Source organism: Vipera berus, assembly GCF_964194415.1.
Source record: "Vipera berus genome assembly, chromosome: 2".
Classification (NCBI taxonomy): domain Eukaryota; kingdom Metazoa; phylum Chordata; class Lepidosauria; order Squamata; family Viperidae; genus Vipera; species Vipera berus.
This window is the reverse complement of record NC_138203.1, coordinates 66,028,338-66,042,667: the sequence shown is the minus strand read 5'-3', so window position 1 is coordinate 66,042,667 and position 14,330 is coordinate 66,028,338. Positions and strand designations below refer to the sequence as shown.

Genomic DNA, 14,330 nt, shown 5'->3' with positions numbered 1-14,330 from the left:
GGGTAATGGCCATCATAACTTGTTTGCCTTTAAAGAGCTGCAAGAAAAGTTGTCATACATTTAAAATTGAGATGTTCAATAGTCACCAGGCATACAAAGTCACTGCAATTTCACTTATTCAAAGATACAGTATACAGATAGCCTTCGACTTACAACCATTCATTTAGTGACCATTCAAAGTTACAATGGCAATGAAAAAGGTGACTTACAACTATTTTTCACTTATTGCAGTATCCCCATAGTCATGTGATCAAAATTTGGATGTTTGACAAGTGGCTCATATTTATGACAGTTGCAGCATCCCAAGGTCATGGGATCACCTCTTGAGACTTTCTGACAAGCAAAGTCAATGGGGAAGCAATGATTCACATAACAACCAGTAACTTCACAACTGCAGCAACTGTGTTACTAATAACTGTGGCAAGAAAGGTCATAAAATAGAGCAAAACTCACTTAACAACTGTCTTGCTTAGCATCAGAATTTTGGGCTCAACTGTGGTCACAGATTGAGGACTACCTGCACAACTATTGCTGTATTACCTACCTCACAGTGCCTTTATTAACCACCTTATTTTTAAAGCTAATATGCTGGCTAGGATGATGGGAACGGAAATCCTTCACCTCTGGAAGGTGCCAGTTGGAAAAAGGCAGTATTATTTTCTTATTTTGGCCATGAGAGCAACGTATTAAGAGGCTCCATGCCATATCTGGAGGTTTAAGCCCCCACAGTATATCAATGTCAAGCAACAGCATGTCAAACTAAGATTCAATTCAGGTAAGTGCCATTGCCAAATGTTCTTGTTCCCAGACATGCTTTAAGATTATTTTTATTGCTTAAAATTTAATTTGTTCCAACTCACATCTCCATGGCAACACCGGCTAGCCCTGCAAATCATTTGGGTAATTGGATACCTTATCTCTCTATTGCTCTCAAATCGAATGATTCTGCTAGAATTGTAACAGCCAATCATGTTTACAGGCCTCCTGAGTAATAGACTTTAAAAAGTAGCCACATTCATCTCCTATTTACAGCCATATTAACCATTACACAAAGAAGTTGTGAAAGTGGCCTCCCAGTATATTTCATGTTATCAGTATTGTCACCATTAATATTGCAATCAACAGAAAAAGTTGTGAAGCCATAATCAAACAGATTAAATTCAGATAGAGATGTGTGTGTACACATAAACTAGATGAGTTTGATCAATGACTGTCTACAAATATTAGAAAAATGGTGCATCACTTCAGCAATCTTATATCCAATAGAACTGTGCATGCACTTTAAAAATGGTTGCTGCGCTGTAATTATATATCATGACTCCATGTTAAAACAAAATCAAATATGCACACAATACAGATCTTGATATGTCAGAAACAAAACCTACATGTTCTGGGCAGCACCAATGCAAGTGGGTACTAAATTCAAAAAGCCACCCACATCTTTGAGTAATTCATTCATATTTTGAATTCAAAAGAAGTTGACATGTAATTTGACTGTTAATTGATACCTTTTTACTTCATACCATACTATGAGTTCTGCACATTCTGTTCTTTATCAGAACAGCTTCACTGATTCAGTGAATTGTGGGTCAAGTCACATGCCAATACCTTCCAAATCCTTAAAGTAAGAGGAACATGGGAATTTTTTTTTTTTTGGGGGGGGGAAATCATATATATTTTCGTATATATTATAAATAACTGCATATATGCTGGCATGTCTTTTCTTGACAAGCATGGGAAATAATTAAGAGAACTATTTTCTCTATTCTTAGCATATGGTACGTAGTATCTTTTCCAATCTTTTACTAAGCAACTTCATACACGTTTTATATGAGATATTGCTACTGCTGTTAAAGACAACTATAATGGGTTTTCTACCCAGATCCATTCTATGAGTTCATCTATTTCAAAGTATTATGCATATAATTAAAATTAATTATATTATGCATGTAATTAAATATACTCTTCAGTTCAGATCAACTGCAGATGACTACATGAGCAAATCCATGGAAGTATATTGAAATGGGTTGCTACTTCTGTTTTCTGGAGTGTTTGTGTGTGCGTGTGTGTGTGTACACATACATATGTATACACACAGCTTTACAACAATTTTTAATGGAAAAAACCTGCTGAATTGCTAAGCATTTTGCTCTACTAATATCATTCTTGAAAGTAGGCCAATATATAAACTTTTGCATAAACAAATAACCACTATTGTTTCATGCAGAGTCTGATTACATATTTGAATATAAAATATTTTATCCCCCATTTTTAGAGCAGAATGTGTGAACTGCCTCACCCCCTTAAAGGTGCAGCACTTGAGATTAAAAAAAGCAGCATGAGACTATCTCTTTGGCTTTGATTGCACAAGCTTCTAAGAATGAAATGATTAAATGGGGAACTCACCCCATGTACAACATCTGTCTCCTCCCATTAACAGCAAAGGCGGAGTTGCTTGAAAGTTATCACTGTGGTTTGAAAACCAGTTAAGTGGGGAATCCAAATTTAGAATGACACTACATCAAGTATATTATAGCTTAATCCTAAACTGATGTGCCACAACCATGGGTAATAGCTCTGGTTTTCAATTAAGCCAATTGTAATATTAGTTACAGAGTTGGTTAGAATATCAAAATTGAATAAATCATCACCATCATCTTGTTAGGGACATCCATTTCCTACATGTGTAAACAAGTTTGAAAACTACAAAGGTGATTTGCAGGTCATGTTATTTTGGCTGCAGAAAAGTGATAGTGATAATTCTATATTGAATTCTAATAAAGCACATTTACTGCCAAGTCATTTTATGGCTATACATGAACCATACCTTTTATGCTGTAAGATGTCAAATATTAAATATAGATCTATGAAAGGACCTTAAGTATTTTTTATCAAGTGTTAAATAGGAACTCAATTAACTTAAGTTTTGAGAAAACACACACATGACCAGGTTGAAAGGGCAGGAGGGAGGGAAGGAGCAATATTATGTGCAGCTTTGATTTGTTTATGTAGATTTTCTTAACACAAAGTGAAAATGAATTTGTTAATTTAGGCTAGCTCTATTTAATCTAAGTAGAATAATCCAAAGAATGCCTTATAATAGATTGGGGATAGTCTTCATACATTTTTAAGCTTAGCATCCTAGCCAGACAGCAAACAAAATCCTTTTTGCTCTGTTCTTCCACAAAATGGAAATCTACCTTTTGTTTTCATTCAGTAATCCACAGAAGTTTTAAAATGGCTCAAAACAGAAGCTGCAGCAGTATGTTCTTTAAATCCATTCTCTTCTTAACCATCCACTAGATGTTCCAGCACAGAGAAAGAACAGTCCTTCCCTTCTAATGCAAAAATCCATACTGCCATTGCCCTTGCAAACTGCTAAACAAGCAGTATTGGCAATTCACTTGTGTTCAGTAATATATTTACTCCAAATCCCAATGGCTTGTCTCTTAATGCAGTTTTCTTCCTATTGTGTATGTTCTTGTCAATACACTGACTGGTCACCTTATTCCATAAGCTACTTTGACCAATTGTTTACCTAAGATAACAAAAGACTGAAAACAAGGCAGGGGATTTTCCTTGATTTTCTCTCCAACAATTTCTGTCACCAGTCCAAAAGGAGCATGCTACACAAGAGATCAGGCATATCCTAACTGGAATCACTTTTAATCAGTTTAATTTGGGAGCTATTCTGATTAACCAAGATAAGACTAAGATAACTATGCTGTAAACATACTGACCAGTATGTAATAACTACATTCCAAACTGTGGTTTCAAGAAGCAGAGCGAACTACAAAAAATTCCTCTTTTCAAACAAAGATGTGGTTCATTTCATTTAGACGTTTATTTAAACTTTTGTTAAGGGGTACTGATAGAAACCTCTGCTATGAATATAACAAATGCCAGTGATGAATTAATAGTGCAAAGGATTGTCTTATTTGCTAAAAATTACACAAAATACTATAAAGATTTAACATCTAAAAAACAGGAGTTTAAGATCAAAATGTGAAGAAAAACTAGAACTGAAGAGGTGAAATTGTATTTACTGCAACCTGTTCTCCAACACTAGGCTTCTGATATGACCTTTGGGGTGTGGAAAAATGACAAAATTCATTAGTGCTCAAATGTGTTCACCAAATATCTTGATGACAGAAAATCAAGATACCAAGAAAGTCAGAAAGCAAGTCATGTCAATAACTGAAATGCAAGCAGCCAAGCAAAAGGAAATCTGTATTTAGAAAGCCAATCTTTTGCTGAGATGCTTATTCTGGGTCTGAGAATATATTACATCACAATTCAGAAAGATACCTTGATTTATGCTACTCCACACAAAACTATTTCCATGCATTAAAAAGGCAATATTTAAAATTAATATGTGCCTGACATTAACTTGCTATAAAGAAGTTATTAGTTTCACAAATTCATTTGGGTTCCTGTTTGCAATCTAAATTAATGAAGCCACATTAAAACATACATGGATGAAGACTAGTCCAATATTGTGACCATTCCTATTCAAAGAACTGTGCGAAATCAAGAAAACCTCTAAGCATCATTTACTACCTATGATGTCAAGAGCAACCATCAGGAGATACGGCTGTTGAACACAGACAGCTTTGTGAGTGGCTCCTTAAAAGAAAAGACTGGCACTGTTAGCAGCACTATGCTCCATTTTCGAAGTTATAATTATTTGGAAGTGAGAAGGCAGCAAGCCAAACAGAAAACCTCAGCAGGGCAGAGTGACAAGCTTGCCTGAAGGCAGGTCAGAGAGATCATTGCTGTCCCCTCAGAGGAGACAAAGGCCCACCTGTCACTTTCAGAATGACAGGAACTCAAACACTGTATAGTAGTTTATATAGTCTGTCTGTGGGTTCAGTAGTGATCAATCTTTATTTGGCTGACTGCCACTGAACTAAGGCTAACCTTACCCCTAAACAATTGAGGTTTTAACACATAAGAAGGTTTACTTTCTGGTTTACTCTGAAGGCCATCAGACAGGAATGATGAGAATGACACAGAGAAAACATTTCCCAGGCAGCTACTAATATATCCAAGAAACCCTGTATCTTGGCAGCAAATTTACCACAGTAATCATTGCTAACCCCAACTGCCATAATGAGTAAGTTTTTTTTAATAAAAATGAAACTCACAACCTTTAAGCAATTCCCTAGAAAGATCCATATCAGCCCTAGACTGACTACCAGCATAGTTTCTGAAATGCTAATACAGTAGAGAAGCAAAAGAAAGGAATAAAGTACTACTATAAACTGGCATGGTTTAAAATCATATATACATAAGCAAAACATGCAATCTAAAGGGTGAAAAACACTTGCTGCAACTCTGGGTCAGATCAAGGATGAAGCTTACTACTGGTTAAATTAAAGCAAGACTTCATTTCCTGCACTATTCCCCTGTTCTCTCTACTTTTGTCCCGAATAAAAGGAAACGTGGATCCAGAGATCCCACAAGCAGTAAAGAATTCCCATGGCCATCCACTGATGAGGAAGATAGAGGAATTTTTGCCTGCTTCCATAGTCTTACCAAAGCAAAGGTATCCTTGCATGGCACCCAACTCTTGATGGCTATATTCACACAGTACAGAAGTGGTTTGCAAGTGGAATGAGTTTTTAAGAACCGTGAGAGCATCAAGGACTCCATAGCTCAACCCTGAGCTATAGGCACTCTCTTCCATTATTTTACTTTAACTTCCCAATGTATTCAAAGAGATTTGGAATTACACCACTCGCTTATCCAAGTACTAACCAGGGCTGACCCCGTTTAGGTTGAAATCAGATAAAGGTAGTTACATGTTGACACCTGTTTAGGTGCATTTGTCTCATGCCCTAAATAATCCATTCCAAAAGGTTGGAGAGGAACATTTCCCACACATAAGACTAACTACAATAGAAGATCAGTGAAATTTGCTCTTCTCCTTGATGGATCCTGCAAACAAAATTTCTACCATGTATCAAAGGCCAAAGAAAACCGTGCATTAGTCAGCCCAATAAATAACTGTAATCAGTAGAAACTCGTTTACAAGTACCAGGTTTTTGTCTGAGTTATTATGTTGGCCCTTAGCTCATTGCTCTCATAACAAGTCTAAATACAAAAAAAATCACAATGTTTCTGGAAATCCTGCTAACTTGGACATCCAGCTTATTTTATGCCCACAACAATCCTTTGAGGCAGGTGACATGACAATGATTGATTCAAAGCTATCCACTAACTCTGAGGTTGAGTGGGGGTCTTGCCCAGTCCATTACACCATATAAATGGAAATAAGTAATGGCATATTAAATAAGCGAGTAATATGAGTGGAAAATAATCTTAATTTACAAAAGATAGCCAGAATCTGAAACATAGTTTCCTGGATACCATCCACTTTGCTTAAAGGCAAAAGACATGCAAAGAGGGAATAGAAAAAGCTTGCCTACATCAAATTATGTTCCTACCATGCAGGTAGAAGCCTGTTCAAGCAATGTTAATTTTCACTTTTGGAAAATACTGCCAACATGAAATAACAGCTATGGAAACAAGGACACACAAAATAATCCTCAAGATTAACATGACTTTCTGTGGTTGTTGTTTTGCCATGCTACTGCAATTTCCTTTCCTAAAGTTTGGAGTTCAGGGACATAGATCTCTGAAGGCATCTATTCACATTTATAACATTAGATGCATACATCGGTAACATTTCAATCAATGGAAAAAAAAATCCCATCACTACACTTTGTATTAAAAAAATGTTGTCAGTTGTGACTTCTTTTATTTCTCCTGATGGTGCCTTGCTAAGCATTTGGTTATAAGCCATAAAACAGGAATAATTTTCAGCCTGTCAGGAGTCTAGCTAATGCCCAGTTTCCCCCTAGAGAGAATTCCTGTCAAATGTAATGAGAGCTCTGAAGGCCCTCTCTACAACATAATGAGCACTTAGGCCAGGCTTGTGATCAGCCAGCAAAAAGCATCAATTGGAGCCTAGCTACTCCCTAGGGGATACACATCAACAGTTTTAATAAGAATTATGATTACTCTCCAGCAAATGCCTAAGAACATACTGTTCATGTTTAAATCATGAAATTCTCACATACACACATCCTCTTTTCCAGGATGAATTCATTTTCTTTTTTTCAACAAGATTGTTAAGATAGAGAAATAGTTAACTCTGTCGTACATGAAAAGTATATGGCAAAATCAATACTACCTCTGTTGCATACTATAAAAACCATGGCAAACCTCTACCAAATATATTATTTTGGCAATTTCCTTTTTACAGAAATAATATAGGCCATGCTTGTTGTATCTGAAAATGTTATTTATAAATTTCATATTCAGACTAAATAAAATTTGGTACAGTAATGCACAGGCTAAAATAACATTCCCAGTTCCAAAGCTCTTTCTGTTTTCTTTGTTTAATCTTTAAATAAATCCAGTTTTCAATTCTAGTTTCCAATTTGCACATTTGGTTTCCTGTTAAAGAAGAAATTTTTAAAGCTAGTCACAATAGTAGATGAAAGTATGACCAATTAAGCTCATAAAACCTGTGATCTGTAACAAGCTATTAGTAAGTTTTAAGCAAATGGCAGCCTACACATTTTGGGGTGGGGGTTTTTTGGGGAAAAACATTAGTATTTAGTACAATGTAATAATACAATTTCCAAAGCAAATAAAGAAAATTATGAAAGGAAAAATGAGAATTCTTAATAGCTAAATTTCAACAATTTAGTTAAGGCTTGAAAGCTGCCATTTATTTATGTGACCAAATGTTTAATATGTAAATTTCAAATAAACTACCTATATCTAAAAAGCATCCATTTTTGAGAGAATCATAATTCTGGATTACCAAATGTTCTTGCATCTGATGGATTTTACACATACTCCCCCCAAATCAAAGAGTTCAGAACTACAAAAGCAGAATTCAGCATTCAAGCACACTTGCTTAATGGGAGCCTTTGAATACACTGAAGATGTGAAACCTGAACGAATCAATTTCTTCACTTTGCCTTAGCTGGTCAGCCATGCTCCTTAATTTAATGAAACAAGAGTTTCAGATGAAATAGCCCATATACATCAAGAAAGAATTGTATTGTTGCACTTTGAAATGTATCCAACTGTGCAACTTCATCTAATGATAATTTTTTTAAGAGGCCATCGATTTCTGAAAGACTTATTGTACCAGCATCTTGATGAAAAAGTGGATGTCAGCATATCTATAGAATATTTACACCCTGCCATTAATGCTTTCTTTGGCAGACAATAACTACTCAATTGAAGGTCCTTTGGGCTGAGCAATCATTTAGCTTTCTTTCTCTTATGAGGTCCTTAGTGCCTTGTTCCAGTTCAATACTCTTTTTATTCACCATTATAGTAGCCATAAGTGTGAATTTTATGGGAACTTGCAAACTCAGTCATAAGGAATGCTTTCCAAGACACTAATCTTTTGATGCTTTTAAATGGCTTGGATTTGAGCAACCATCAACATATGCTGCCTAGACATAAAATACTGGTTAGGCAGATTCAAGGATGTGCCACCCCAAATATCCTTCTAGAAAACTATTTCCCTGAAAATATTTAATTTTAAGCATCTCTCATATATAACGGTGAAGGCCAAGATAGTATTTATAAAACTAAATGGAAATTGATAGGAAAAATTTTCCTATATTTCTCCAACCTTTTAGATATTTGTCTAATGTAATATAGCAAAATTGCTTGCATTTTGAACAACACAGAATTCAATCATAACAATTTCTTACCTGTTTGTGCATTTCGATATTTAATCCATATGACATTTCATAGTACTGTGAATAAAGCAGAGAAAAGTTTAATTAAAACACAGATACAAACACACAAACAGCAGTTCTGTCATGTCCAGAATTTCATTTTCTCTTGTTCCAAACAAGCAGAAGTAAACCAACACATTAAAACTGCGGTAAAGCTGATTTTAATGAACAACAGGGTATGTCCTAAAGTGTATTCAGCAGTGGAGCAAGCTGCTAAGGGAGATCCTGAGTCTTTTACTGGAGGAAGTTAAACAGAAGCTGGACTACCATCTGTCAGGGACACTGGAGTGTATCCTGCTCTTAACAGGTTAGACTATTCTCCCTGGTTTCTTCCAATTCTGATTTTACATTTTAATAAAGCATATAGATAAACAAGATTGTACTTACCATAACATAGTGCCTTTGCATTTCTGTCTTTTCACTTGCCAACTTCTCACATTCCAACTTAAGGCTATAAAGATAAAGTTTATATTTGTTTTAAATATATGAATTTAAGATATGCTTTTATTTCCATTCTGAAAAGATGCTAGTTATGGAAACTGTCCTGGGATCTCAAAGTAAAAAAACAGAGATGTTTAGCAACCCACTTTAATAGATGAGGACATTTGAACAGGAGATCAGAACAGATAAAGGATTCCTAACATATAGAAATAATATAGTGGGAAAGTATGTTGTTTAAAAGGTATTAACATAGAATTCCAGCATTCCTATGAAATATTCAGGGGGTTGGACTAGATGACCTCCAAGGTCCCTTCCAACTTTATATTATTATTATTAAGGACATTTCTATAGAAATCCATGTAAATTATTAACAAATAACACTTCAGTTTGTCTTTTCACAAAATCAATTTTTCAAATATAACCAAACTAAAGGCTCTGGCCCATCATGGCCCTACTCAGTAATAATGAAAACTGTAATTTATGGCAGCACACATATACTTTTAATTAGACCCAAACATAAATTATTTATGGCTTTCAGTTGAAGTAAAATAACTTAAATCAAGCTGCCAAGCTTCAAATTCATTTACAAATTATCTCCAATGGAAATTTACTTCTAGGATTGGGGTTGTAATTCTATTAATTCAAAATAAAAGCCTGAAGGTCATCAAGCCAAATCCTTTAGATAATTAAAGCTTTTCAGTTTGGCTGCTATGATTAAAGGGTATTTGTAGGTGTGTAGCATTAATTCCCCAGACTCTCACACTATTGTAAAAATTCTACTGTTTGAATACTACTTATTTGAACAGGCTTGATCTTTGCAGTTATGACTGTGTACACAGTGTGCTTGAGCTATAGAACAGCTGAGCTCAATTTTATATATGTTTGTTTGTACAAACCAAATCAAGATAATATACTAACCGTCTGGCCCTGGAACATGTTTACTTTAAAGATGTATTGCTCAGATTTTTATTAGACGGGTATTTTACTTACATGTACATACATGTTAATGTTTCAATAAATCATCCTAACTTTATTTCTTGTTTGCAAATTACGCATTTGAGAACTTTTAGGCATGCTATCTTTGGAATATTTTTCAAAAAACATAATTCTAGGCAGACACACACAGAATCAAATAATGGCCAAAATAAGCATGCAAACACTATTTTTGTTTGTAAAAATGTTTTTTTAAAAACCCTTTCACTGAGCATGCAAATAATTTCTATTCTCTTGGGAGCTGTTAAATAGGCTTTTTATTATTTTATTTAATGATGGATTGCTGGAATATGAGGAGAGGAACCCTGGTTCACCAAATGTCATCTCAGTCTCTTAAAACTTTCCAGAGCAAAAATATTGACAGTTCTTGTAAAGCTCTGAAAGCACATAGGGAGATGGAGGTAGCAAGAGAGCAGCTCATACACCTAAACTGTATTAACTTACACAAATAAAAACAATAGCTGGGTCCACCAGCCTGCTGCACACTCACACCTTCAGTGTGTGAGTGACAAGACTTTTCCCTGCCTCCTCACGCCACCACCTGGGCATAACTACTAAATACATTTGGAAGAAGCAAAACACACCCTATGTACTAAGGGGCACATTATGGAGCGCCTTGAAATTCTCAGCCCAGAAGAAAAGTCTTCCTTCCCAAGAGCAGGGGGGGAGGGGAGAAAAAAAGCGAGGCTGTTTCAAAGCTGACCTGAGCCATTCTCACCTGTGATACTGAGCTTGGAGAAACTGGAACTCTTCCTTGATTCGGTCTAGAGACTCTGGGATGGTGAACTTAAAGGGCTGTCCTGCAGCTTGGTGTGGCGTCTGAAGGGGACAGAAGGAAAGGAAGGGGGAAGGAGGGAAAGGAGGGAAGGAAGGAAGGAAGGAGGGAAGGAAGGAAGGAAGGAAGGAAGGAAGGAAGGAAGGAAGGAAGGAAGGAAGGAAGGAAGGAAGGAAGGAAGGGAGTTGTGAGAGAACTGTTAAGATAACAGGCAAAGTTGTAGCTACTGAGGGAACAATGCCACCTGGCCCAGAAAGAGCACGTGGCAGGGCAAAGGCAAAATCCCCACGAAACCGCATTTACAAGGGATGCCCCATCTAGGACTCGCTATTATTCATTTAAAAACCACCGCAAAGGCCACTGGCGTGCAAAGAGAGCGCTCCCTCCGTCCTTGCCCTTCCAGGAAATGGAAGCAGCGGTGTCTCGCATTCGGTCTGGGTGGGGGGAGGGAGGGAGGGAGGGTGAGGCTCTCCGCCTCACAGGCTGGGTCCTGAGAACAAGGAAAGGCAACCCAAGCGGCCCGGCCCGGTTTAGACGGCCGCGAGTAAACAAAAGGGGAAGCCGCACGCGTCCCTCCCCCCCCCACACACACACTTCTTCCCCTCCCTTTCCCCGCCCGTCGCTCCCCAAAAGCCAACCGAGGCTTTTCAAACCAGCCTCGGCCAGGCCAGCTGACGAGGCAGAAGTTTCCCAGGCCTTTCCCTCGCTCGCCCACACCCCCGCTTCCCCCCCAAAGCTCGTGTGTTGTTGTTGTGTTTTTTTTTCCGGCCCCGGAAGAGTCAGGCAGACGGTCGACAGAAGCAGCCGCTTCCACTTTCCGACTCCTGCGTTAGCCCCAGAACCCACCGCGCGTTACTTTTTTTTTGTGTGTGCCCGGGAAAAGGGGTCGTGGGAAGGGGGGTTTTGTTGTTGGGGAGGGTGAGGAAGCCAAGGGCTCACTTACGGGATGCCGGCTCTGAGGAAACATGGCTCTGGCCGCCGCTTTCCTCTTTCGCAGGTCTGGCCTCGCCTCGACCCCTGAACTTTTCGATTCCGCGGAAGCTCCAGAGCAAACGCCAGGTGGGAGGCAAGCGGGGAGGGCGCTACTCCGCTTCTTGGCTCAGCTGCAGGCTCATCCTCTCCCCCCCACACACACACGCGGCTTCCCTCCAGCCCCAGCCCAGCCGCTTCCTTTGTTGTTAGCTGGAGAGAGCGAGGGAAGGGGAAAAAAAAAGTCACCGGGGATCTGCCCGAGCAAGCACAAGCGATGGACAGTCCGGGATGGGTCCTCCTTCCTCGCCGCGCCGTTCTTCTTCTTGTCGCTGCCGCTGTCGCTTCTTGGGTTTTTCTGTTTCTTTCCCCCGTCTTTTTCTTTTCTTTTCTTTTTTTCCCCCCAGGAAATAACCTTCCTTTCCTCGGCCGCCAAACGCACTTAGAAAAGACCCAACAAACAAACAACCGCCCGAAAGATCGATGGCTTTCGAGTCGAGCGGAGGAGAAAATCCAAACAAGTCAAGGGCTCTTTTCCGACGGTCGGCTGCGGGGCTAGAGCCGCGGAAGTCACCCCCTGCCGAAAGGCCGCGCTCTTCTTCTTACCCGCCTCGGGAGATCGAGTCAAGGCCAGATCGGGCGCGGGACGCGAGGAAGAAAATCGAAAGGGGAGGGAGGGGAAGGGGAAGAGGGAGGGTTACGAGGACAGGAGCCGGACTGGAAAAAAAAGAGAGTCCTGAGTTACACGGGGGGGAAAAAAACCACCCCACCCCCCTTCTTCTCCTTCCTGGTACCCACTCTTCCCAGCGCAGTCGGTCTCCAACTCAAGAACCGCTTCCCCCTCGGAGTCGTGCCGTGGCGGTCTTCCTAGGCCCGCAGCGCATCGACGACCAAGGATCCTCTCACGTTAGAAACCCGAAACGAAACCTCCTATTTGGAGCAGAAGCATCCCGGGCAGACTTCTTCTTGAGGCGGCCTCTGCTTTCCCTTCCGCTGCTTTTCTTTCTCTCTTGCTCAATCCCGGGCCAAAGTTCTTCTTTGCGAGAAGATCCCTCGAGGAACCATCCAGGCGGGGGTGGGGAGAAGGCGAGACCTTCTCCTCCCCCCTCCCCAAAATTATCGTAAGGCTTTTTCTTCCATGGAGACAAGACCAGCAGTAATAAGAAAACTCCGCAGGATACACAGCCCGGCTCGGCTCGGCGGCGGCGGCGGCGGCGGCGGCAGGATCTCAATAAACGGGACACAATGTATCCGCCCGCGCTGGTTACATTAACACGCGGTTTCACACTCCTCGAGCTAACCAGCCTCTTGGCTCCGCCCCGAGCGAGAAGGAGGAGGGCGTTGGGCCAATCGTCTGCTTGGGAACCAACGTGGGGCAATGACATCAGGCCAATGGCAGCTGGCTCTGGTGAGCGTCGCCTCCCCTTCTGCCTCGCTCCCCCTTTCCTAGGAAGCCTTTCTAGTTGAGCTGCAGGACCCCTCTGAGCGAGCCAATGGGAGGCAGCGGAACGTTCAGGCAGGCAGGGAGAATAGGAAGGTCGGGGAGAAGGAGAGTGGAAAGGCTGGGCTGTCAATCAAAGTAACGTGGGGTAGAATATGCGAAAGAGAGAGAGAGAGAGAGAGAGAGAAATGACTGCTAGGCGCTCGCTTCCTCCCCCCCCCCCTCTCTGTCTTTTATTCTTCCTTTATCTTGCCCCACTCTTTCCAGAAATCTGTGAAAATAACGTAGAGAGATAAATAATGCATTCCTCATTCAGGACGGGCAGTACCTACAGTTAGATGGATGCTTCCCTGTTTAAGCTAATAGGAGGTTGGGAGGGGGGCACGGTGTCGCCTTGGAGGATGAAGTGTTCACAGCGATCTGTATCAAAGTTTCCTAGGAACAAGTCTTCTGTAGTGCTTCCGGAAATGTAGCCTCTTCTCACAACAGTTTTCTCTTTAATTTTGTCAGATCGGGGAGAGTGTAGGCTGAAGTGCCCCAGGTAGCCATAAAGACTAGGAGGCAGGTTGGTATCCATAGATTTAAATATATTCAGCAAATATCACAGATGTGAAGTGGCCGGCTTGTTTCCTACGGCCTGCTGGAGGTCTTCTTATCGGGTGATTTTAAACTGCTATTTCAACTCAGGCTGATGCCCAGTTCTTTGAAAGTTTCCGAGTGACAGCTATTGTGATAACTCCTCTTAGGAAACTCTAGCGTGTTTTGTTAAAGATAGCCCGTAACAAGAGGCTGAGGCTCCATTCCAGTTTGGCAAAGAAATCCCTCCATTACTGAAACTTTGGCAAGGCAGGTCCCCGGCAAAGTACTTGAGCTTTTGCAAACATCTTTGGTGGGCTCTATTGTCTTTTTTTTTTTAGGGTTTCAACCCATGATTATC

The 14,330-nt window shown here is 40.1% G+C and overlaps 1 protein-coding gene across 4 annotated transcripts in view; it reads right to left on the bottom strand.

Moving 5' to 3' along the window:
* The window catches only part of TLE1 (TLE family member 1, transcriptional corepressor), a 93,638-nt gene extending 80,414 nt beyond the window's left edge, over window positions 1–13,224 (bottom strand). For all 4 annotated transcript variants that reach the window (XM_081320840.1, XM_081320842.1, XM_081320841.1 and 1 more), the window contains exons 1-5: window positions 12,751–13,224; window positions 11,927–12,669; window positions 10,927–11,027; window positions 9,162–9,225; window positions 8,748–8,792 (exon numbers count right to left, since the gene is read on the bottom strand). In XM_081320840.1, coding sequence (XP_081176966.1) covers window positions 8,748–8,792; window positions 9,162–9,225; window positions 10,927–11,027; window positions 11,927–11,950 — 234 coding nt within the window. In that variant the 5' untranslated portion in view covers window positions 11,951–12,669; window positions 12,751–13,224. The remainder of the gene's footprint in view (window positions 1–8,747; window positions 8,793–9,161; window positions 9,226–10,926; window positions 11,028–11,926; window positions 12,670–12,750) is intronic.
* Between the last annotated feature and the right edge of the window lie 1,106 nt (window positions 13,225–14,330).